This window comes from Limulus polyphemus, unplaced genomic scaffold, assembly GCF_000517525.1.
Source record: "Limulus polyphemus unplaced genomic scaffold, Limulus_polyphemus-2.1.2 Scaffold3177, whole genome shotgun sequence".
Taxonomy (NCBI): Eukaryota; Metazoa; Arthropoda; class Merostomata; order Xiphosura; family Limulidae; genus Limulus; species Limulus polyphemus.
In genome coordinates, this window is record NW_013668787.1 from 16,234 (window position 1) to 26,240 (window position 10,007).

The window sequence follows — 10,007 nt, forward strand, 5'->3', positions numbered from 1 at the left end:
ATCCAAGCGGTGGTGATGTCGTGCTATGTAGTCCTAGGATAGTTGCTTGTAGCTTTTTTATCCCAGTGGTAACATTGTTGTGCTATGTGGTCTTATGATGGTTGCTGTGGCTTCCTTATCCAAGTGGTGGTGATGTGTTATGTTGTCCTAGAATGTTTGCATGTGGCTTCCTTATCCCAGTGGTGACTTATTGTGCTATGTTGTCCAAGGATAGTTGCCTGTAGCTTTTCTATCCTAGTGGTGGTGATTTCATGCTATGTTGTCCTAGGATAGTTGCCTATAGCTTTTTTTTAATCCAAGTGGTGACTTGTTGTGCTATGTTGTCCTAGGATAGTTGCCTGTAGCTTCTCTATCCAAGTGGTGGTGATGTTGTGCTATGTTGTCTAAAGATAGTTGCCTGTAGCTTCTTTATCCCAGTGGTGACTTGTTGTGCTATGTTGTCCTAGAATAGTTGCCTGTAGCTTCTCTATCCAAGTGGTTACTTGTTGTGCTATGTTGTCTTAGGATATTTGCCTGTAGCTTCTTTGTCCCAGTGGTGACTTATTGTGCTATGTTGTCCTAGAATGTTTGCCTATGTCTTCCTTATCCCAGTGGTGACTTATTGTGCTATGTTGTCCAAGGATAGTTGCCTGTAGCTTTTTTATCCAAGTGGTGGTGATGTCGTGCTATGTTGTCCTAGGATAGTTGCCTGTAGCTTCTTTATGAAAGTGGTTACTTGTTGTGCTATGTTGTCTTAGGATATTTGCCTGTAGCTTTTTTATTCCAGTGGAGACTTATTGTGCTATGTTGACCAAGGATAGTTGCCTGTAGCTTCTTTATCCCAGTGGTGACTTGTTGTGCTATGTTGTCCAAGGATAGTTGCCTGTAGCTTCTTTATCCCAGTGGTGACTTATTGTGCTATGTTGTCCAAGGATAGTTGCCTGTAGCTTTTTTATCCAAGTTGTGGTGATGTCGTGCTATGTAGTCCTAGGATAGTTGCTTGTAGCTTCTTTATCCCAGTGGTGACTTGTTGTGCTATGTTGTCCTAGGATAGTTTCCTGTAGCTTTTTTATCCAAGTAGTGGTGATGTCGTGCTATGTTGTCCTAGGATAGTTGCCTGTAGCTTCTTTATCCCAGTGGTGACTTGTTGTGCTATGTTGTCCAAGGATAGTTTCCTGTAGTTTTTTATCCAAGTAGTGGTGATGTCATGCTATGTTGTCCTAGGATGGTTGCCTGTAGCTTCTTTATCCCAGTGGTGACTTGTTGTGCTATGTTGTCCAAGGACTGTTGCCTGTAGCTTCTCTATCCAAGTGGTTACTTGTTGTGCTATGTTGTCTTAGGATATTTGCCTGTAGCTTCTTTATCATAGTGGTGACTTACTGTGCTATGTTGTGTAGGATAGTTGCCTGTAGCTTCTTTATCCCAGTGGTGACTTATTGTGCTATCTTGTCCTAGAATGTTTTCCTGTGGCTTCCTTATCTAAGTAGTGATGTTGCTTTGCTATGTTTCCTGTGGCTTACTTATTCAAGTAGTGGTGATGTGATGTGCTGCTTTAGGATGATTGCTATCCAATTGATAATGATATTCTTTGTTGGCCTTGGATGGCTTCTCTTTACTCCTCCATCTGTTGAACCTTGCAGTTTTTTTTTAACAACATGTCCATACCCTTTCAATCCCTTTCTCTTAATTGAAGATAATAGATGTTAATGTTTTCCTTTCAGTTTTATTATTTTCTAAAATATTTGTTGTTCAGAAGGGAATCTTTAACAATTTCTGTTCATATCTTATTTCAGAGTACAAGTACTGTTAAAGTACAAGTGTCACATCTATATAAAGCCATAAAGGTGACAGTCATTTTGATGGGTTCTATCTTTGTTGTCCTGCTTTTGTCCCACCAGACCTTAATGCAGTTGCTATGGCAATGATAATTTTCACTTTTGTGGTTATCTTCCATCTTCTGTGATTGTGGCTACAAGATATCAGAATGTAGTGTGTTTTAAAACATTGCTAGTTGAGATGTTATTAATGTTTTCACTAAAATTAGGTCTCTGTTAATATATTCTTTCCTATTGGAAAATCTTCACAGGTACAAATTCTCAGTGTTGAAATCTTAGTTTTATATCATTATGTTTTAGATCACTTTATATTTTTGATATGTATTTGTGTTTTTTAGCTGTTGGCATTATCCGTTAATCCTTATATTTCAGACCTCACTTGCCAGAGAGAAAACTGCACAATTTGATGCTTTACAACATGATGGTGCCATTTATAAGTTCAGTGACAGTGATGGAGACAATGATATAAATACTTTTAAAGATGGTGTTATGATTGAAAAAAATAGAAATGAATTTCAAGATGTGCAAAAAATTGACTCTGAGCTAGAAGATACACCTGGTTAGTATGAATTTATTAAAGATAATAGTAAATTCAGTAACACTAGTTAAAATAACGAGTTTTTCATTTACTTGAATCTTAGTAATAAATAGAAACATGTATAACTTCCTCTGCTGCTGTAGAATTAATTCCAAGTTATATAACTTCATGTTTCTGTTTTATGACATTCCTGTGAGGTGATTTGTACAGTAAGAGGGGGTCTACTACATAATGAGAGAAACAGTACCTGATTGGGTTTTCATATAATTAAATCTTAGTAATAATTTAGTATACTTACTGGACTTCCTTTGCTGATGCAGAACTAATTGTGTTTTATATCTTTTCTGATACTTCTGTAAGTGTTGCCCATACTAGTGAGAAACAATACAGTTATTTCAGGGAACTGCTATTGCTACATCTTGTCTCATAGTTTTTTGTACTGTTTTATCATTCTCACTTGTCCCTGTATAAATTATCTATATTCATTGAAACTTACCAGTGATGTTATAACTTTTATGATTAACATTATGTAGAGCTGAGTGATTAGTGTAATTTACTAATCGACTAATTGTAAGGCTCATTAATTGATTACTTTCCAGTAATCAGTTATTGTCATGGTAATAATCTTCCTATTTTCAGCCTTTTCTTTTTTAAATATTTCTGAAATTACCATTGCTTAACATAGACATTTTCAGTGTTTCTGGTAGCAGTCCTCATCTGCATATTTTGCAATGAAAAGTTATTTTGGTGAAAATGTTTGCCACAAGTTTCTTTTAAAGGTAATCTGATCATTTCTACTTGGAAAATCCATAATCTCAAGATAACTTTGTGGTTGCCATTTTTGCTTTTAAAATATGCACAAATAAATGGACTCACATGGGAATTAAATATATTGATAAGCAGCAAATAATTAAATGCATGGAGTGAGGAACATTGCACTCCCTAAAATGTACTGTAGTAGAAGTATCTGCTATACACCAGAAATAATGGAAGTAGGGTGGTGTTATTGCAGTTCAAAAATGGAGGATAATTTGTAATCACTTATGCTAGTCATACTCTGAAGGATCATAAATGCAGATACTGTATGCCAAAGAGCAAATTGCCTGTAATTATTGTCTTTTTAAAACACTTCCAACTCTACTTGTATGCTAAAAAGTTCCCTGTTTGAGTGGACCATGGATCATGGTCTGATGAACTTTAAAATCCTAAACAAAAAGTGAGATCCTATCAAAATTTTCAAATGTTAAATCTTAATTTTCTTGTCAAAAGTTTTGTACATGACTTTTATTCATTAGCATTTTTCAGGAACTTGCTGTTTTTTTCACAGCCTTGGTCCTCCAAGCCAGTCATTTATCCTGTCTTTTATCATGCCTGTTACTTGTTCACTTATCTTTTAGTATTCACACCTTTCCATCATGTTTCCGATCCCTTACTTCCTACTTTCAGTTTTCACAACTTTTCTGGACGTTATGGGGCTCTCAATTAGGCATGCTTTATACATATCCGTGCCACACACTTTTACCAACAGTCCTGGAGCTTAATATTCACACCCCATCATTCAAACTTAGTATGTCATTTAAAGTTTTATTCGCTCTAGTAAATTTTCTGAATTCACCTCAGAATAACTCTTAATTCCACAAGTTGGGTGAAGAGAAGCAGAAGTTTCTGAGCACCTCTGGTTGTCTAACAAGCCCTTTCTTAGATTTTAAAACCATAATAACTGCCAAGTCGATGCAATACAATATGAGATAATTGAAGGCCCAGGTCCTGGATATCATGTGGGAGTTCTTAAAACTATTTCTATTATAACACCCAGACCATACAGTAGGTGATTCCACTAGTGGATAGCTGCTATGATTAATGTTTGGGGACTCGGGGAAGAGCAACTGAAGAATCCATGACTACTTGCTCTGCAGCAAGGTAAAGCACTTCTGGATCAGATATGATATGAATATCTGGAGTAATTAGGACGTTCTTTAGTTGAAGTGCACAAGTTGACACATCAGCAGCTAGGAAAGGCCCCTTATGATAAGATGGTGAAGGAACAGATATACCAAAGTGGAGAGTGAGTGTGACTTTGGTATGTACCAGCAGCACCAAAGCCTCATGATTCTGGCTGGATCAGACCATATCTTGTGATCTGTTGAGGTGGTTCTTTGATGTATGAGGTACAGCAGCCAAAGGGTGTGCACAAGTGTCATACATGTTGATCAGCTACCTTCTTACATAACTGATAAATCTATTGAGGTAGATGCTATCTTATAACACTGAAACCTAGGAGATGAGGAAGGAAGAATTGACAGTACCTACCTGATTGTTAGGGATGAGTCAGATAAGGAAATACCAGCTCTGGAGTCAATATTGAGTTCCATCTGTCCACACAACCTTCAGTGATGACCATCGAACCATTATGTGCATATTAAACTGAGCAAATTGACAGATTATTTATTTATGGCTGAACAGAATAAACAAAGAAAAAGTAATTAATATAAAAAAAAGTGGAATTTTATATTTTCGTTGCCTTCTAGGTTAGATTAGTTTGTTTCTTGTGTTAACTTGGTTTAATATTTTACATTTTTTCACTGTTAATGTTATTCAGTTATAAGTTGTTTTTTTTTGTATCTTCACTACTAGTCATTTCTAATTGGGGGTAAGTTGTGAGTCAACCTTTGTTTTTGTTAACTCAGTTACTTTTTATTCTCATATTCTTTAGGGTAAGTTTTCTTTTTGTGTCCTTTATCCTATCAGTACCTTTAGTGGTTTTGTACTTTAAGTGTTACTTATTGTTTTACGTTTTAGGTCAATTTTCTCAGTTTTATAGGTGTGTTACTTTCAAGCTCTTCATAGACTACATGTTTCCAAGTTTTTGTTAGTTCATTAGTTCTGTGTACTTCAATTTCTTTAATTTGTGTCTTTTTGGCTACACTTCACGCCATTTCCGTTCTTTTTACGGGTTCTCTATGAGGGTTTCTGACTTCTGTTTTGCTCCCCCACTACTCTTTTCCCAGATATCTTCTTCTCCTCCTTAGGATCATACCTTGTCTGGTCATCTTGCTCAGTCTGTTTGTGTGCTACTACACAATGAAGCTATCTAACATGTGGAGCCCACTCAACCAGGAGTTTACTCCCATCTTTCATTGTCTCCCTATACATGGAAGTTTAAAGTCCCTTTCTTGATCTGTCCTGGCTGTATACTTATCTGCAGTTGCCTCGCTTCACCATGGAGTCCTACTTCTCACTTTGATGGTTTTTTATGTCCTAGTTCCATGTTCTTTTCTTTGGTTCTTCTAGGTGAGTTTGACTTCCTGTTCTGGGTGCTCACAGACTGTCTTTCTTCCGCCCTGTATGTGTTTTGTGGAGTGATATGCTCTTTTGCACTTCATCTTCACTCGTTAAGTCTTCAGACTCACATTTCATTGATGATAGGCTTCTGCTCGCTTCTTCCTGTGCCTGGTCAGAGATGTTTCTCAGGTGGGTTTCTTTTCTGGCTGGAGAAGTCCTTTACTACTTTTATTTGGTCGAGCACAGATTTTTCCACTTTGGCTCCTGGATATTGAGCAGACAGTCACATCTGCCATCCCCTTGTCCTTCTCTCTATATCCGTGAGGTTCTTTCTTTTTTGGGATGTGGTCTACCTTGGAAGTGCTCATTCACTTGGGTCAGACACACATGTACTCCCTTCATTGGATACTTCTTGATCAGTGGAACTTCCCTCATGATCCCTTGGACATTCACATTTTCCTCGATTCCTCTGAGTTTTTGGGTCGGTAGTCAGTTGAGGAGGTTGCTCTCCATATCCACATCCCGGTACCTTGATAGTTCATTGGGCTTTGTATCCTTCCCTGCAGGGGAAAATGGTTTTGGTTGTTTCTGCAATTCCACTACCATCAGCTTTATCACCTAAAAAGGAAGAACCACATACCGATCTCTCTCTGGTCAGATTCTGGATTTTGTGTACTGGGCCAATGTGACCGTGACATGACTATTCAGGGGACCATGTTTCCGAAGTTCTGATTGTTGTGGCTGATATCTTATTGTGTCCCCACCAGGTTCTCCACGGAGTATTCTCCTCATCCTGACATTTTTCTGTGGGTGTGTTCTCATATTTTTGTGTTTCCCATTCACTGGTATGCCACACTTTTTTTCTTTTAGTCTTCAGTTCCTCACCCTTCAGCTGTGGAGATAGATGCTTTCAGTCAAGATTGAAGAGGTCTTCACCTATATGCCTACCTTCCAATTTGAATCATCTTCTGGGTCTTTTCCCTTATGTAGACCAAACCTTGTTGTGCACTGGTGGTTCTTCTGTATCGGTTGCTCAGATGTGGTTCCCTGTGCTCTGGCCCTTACTGGAGCAACACACCTTATCCTTTTCTCTGTCCTCTCTGCTTCTCAGTCATCTGCAATCTAACATTTTATCATCCAGACTTCTCCACACTCCTTCTTTCTGAGTGACTTTTATTCAGTCACATGCCTTGGCTCAGGGGCTCCCTCTATTTAGACTCATCTTCTTCTGGGTCTTTTCCCTTATCTAGACTCCCTCCTTCTTGTGTTCTGTTATTTGCTCCAGATTGACCTGCTCTGACATAGTTCCCTATGCTGTGGCTCTTCATAGAGCAACAGACCCTGCCCTTTTCTCTCCTCTATCCACTGCAATTGGTTGTTTTCCATCCTGATATTACCATACTATGTCTTTCTCTGTGTGTTTTGTCCACTCCTGTACCTCAGCTCAGGGACTCACACCTTGTGTCACATCTTTCATTGCCTACATCTTTCACCTTTCCTCTTTGTCCTATGGACTAGAGGCATAAGTCTTGCTTCAATCTTTGGTCTTCTTTCATTTCCCAAGGCTTTTGTCCCTCCTTCCACACGTGTCCCAGCTCTTCATCTGGTTGTATGATCAGGGTTTGTCTGTTTTAACTGTTGCTCTTTATAGAGCTTCTCTGTCAAACTTCCTCCTTTCTCCCTCTACCATAAAGTTTCTCTTCCCCAAGTAGTTACATTTCTTTCATCTGGTGAATCTGACAAGTTTCCTTTGTTCTGTCGGATTGGGTTCTCCATGTTGTTCTTAAGGTCCTTTTCGGTTCTCCTTTTGAACCCTTTGCAATTTGTTCCTTGTAACATATTTCTCTTATGACCTCAGTTCTCCCCCTCCTGGCATGCGGTCTTTGTTGTTCTAATTTTTATGCCATTCTTTACAATTTCTCATATGTTTTTCCTTATCTAGATTCAGTAGATTCCTGAATTTTGACTGCCTGGGTAGGTTGTTTTGCTTTTTCTCCTCCTTCCTTCCCTTCCTTTTCCCACCTGTATTCCTATTTGTTTCCCAATCATTTCCTTTCTCCAGTTCATTCACTGCTTTGTTCTTTGGCTCATACTGTCTCCTTTCATTATTCTCTTTCCTGTCTCATTGTTCCATGGCATTCCTGTTTCCCCTAATCTTTCTCCTATTACACTCACAGGTTGGATTAGTCAACTCTTACACCTGGTGTATTTGGTTGTGTCCCTGGCCAGTTGCCATCTACATATTGTTTCTTCACATCTAATTTGTCATCTAACTCTGTCTTTTGCTGCTCAGTGCCACCATTGTTTGGAGGGGATCCTTCAGGCCGGTATGTGGATAACTCCCTATACTTTTGTCACTCTTTCTCTGCACAACTTCACTGTGTCTTCCTCAGGCAGATATTATCTTCCTCCTGTGGCGATTTTACACACGTCTGTTTGCCTATGACTGGGTAAGTCGTCCTTTTTTTCTCTCTCTCATTTATCTTTGCTTATGCATCATGTTTAAGGATCCCACCTGGTGGCAGGTGTTACCTGGTCAGGTATGCTGAATCTTATATCTGAGCACTACTATATCTGTATATTTTCCCAATGCTAACTGTGGAGATGAGGTGTTTATATATATATGACCATTGGATGCTTTTCCAGTGGTGTATGCGTATCCATATATATATCACATTTTTTTATCAATATCTATCTATCTATCTATATATATATATATATCCTGAGGACTGTCACTCATGGATTTCATGAGTAAAGCAGATAGGGATTTTTGCCCGTCCCTACTGACCCGTGATTCTTACAATCTGGGTCTTTCTGCTTTTCAAAATAGGGAAATGTAGACACCCATTGCACTGTCTCTGATGGGTTGTTCCTCTGGTCTCCCCCTTTCCTGTCTCTTCTAGTGGAGCACTGGGGACCTTGCCACTTCCAGTTCTCAGTTGCTGGAGAGGTGGACTATGGAGGTTTCTTCACGAGTGGGTTTTGTACAATAACACAAGCTCTTAGCCATATATACTCACTTGATGGGAAGAGAGCTATCATTGTTATGCTGCATATTATACACACATTATGGCATGAAATGTATTGTGCAAGATACTTCCACTGGATGATTTCTGCCAAGATGAACCACACTTGACATAATCCAATGTATACCAAAGGGCTTTCCCTGGATGTTTTTGCCTGGGTGGGCCTCACTTGGTTATCTTGATATTAATCCAAGGCACTTCCCCTGGATGTTTTTGCCCAGGCAGACAACACTTGTTGATTTTGCAGACTTATACAAGGCATTTTCATGTTGTTTTTGTCCTTGGCCCACACATTGTATCCCAAGGTGCTTCCCCTGGATGTTTTGTGCTTGAGCAAACTGCACTTTGCCTATTCATATATGGTCCCCTAGCCATGTATTCTATTCATTTCCACCCTATTTATCTTTTGGTATTTAATTAGATGTATATCATGGTTAAAGAATTTATTGATGTATTTTGTGGTGCTTCATAGTTAAAAGGTATATTCGTACTGTTGCATCTGTGTTTAAAAGATGTGAAATTTATAAGATATTTGTTTGAAAGCTAGAAAGGGTTAACCTAATTCTTCACGAGTGAGAATTGAAAGTTTATTGGTCGTAAGAATATGAGTGATTATCCCCTTGGGACAAGCTTAAAATAGCAAAGACAGGAAAGTATGGTGTATGAAAAATACTCTGAGTTGTTATCTTTTCATAGTTTTATGATGTCAATTAAGTTAATTTTGTTTCATGCTACTTTTTTTCTTTGTTATTCTCAAATTTAAGCATATCCTGCTATTCCCCATAGAGAACATAGCTTATTGCAATGTTGTGTAAGGATATCAACATCATTAACCTTCAGTGACTGATACCTAGAGGTTACAGCTTTATATGTGTGTAATTAGGATAGCACATCATGTGGTAACACTAACCTAACTGTATAAACATGAGGTTTCTTCAAATCTAAAGAACCAAAACTTGTTATATAAGATACTGTATTAATATAATGGAAAGCTACCTGTACTTCTTAGGAGTTATTTTTTCTTGTAGAATTCTAGTTTTTATAAAACTATTGTTAAAAGTCATTACATGAGGACGTTTCTTTCTTTTTTGTTAAAACATAACTCCAAAAGAATCATTTCAAAACAGTAAAGAAGACAAAAATGTAGAATTAACAAACATAAAACCTGTGTTTTTCATCCCTTGGTCACATTTCCCTCCTAGCATTTTGTATACTTTGGATAACAAAGGTTTCAATTGTATATATTTATTTATTTTATGTTTTCAAATTTAATTATATTCAAGAGAAATGTTTCTTATTATTTTACTTATTACTTTCATTATTTGATTTTTAGATGTAAAGATGGAC

General features: G+C 37.8%; 1 protein-coding gene across 1 annotated transcript in view; it reads left to right on the forward strand.

Annotated features, from left to right (window-relative positions):
• LOC111088129 overlaps positions 1–10,007 on the forward strand; it is a gene marked incomplete at its 5' end in the record, with an annotated part of 24,055 nt that overhangs the window by 11,337 nt on the left and 2,711 nt on the right. The window contains one exon of the mRNA XM_022397179.1: positions 2,187–2,373. Within this exon, the coding sequence (XP_022252887.1) occupies positions 2,187–2,373 (187 nt within the window). The remainder of the gene's footprint in view (positions 1–2,186; positions 2,374–10,007) is intronic.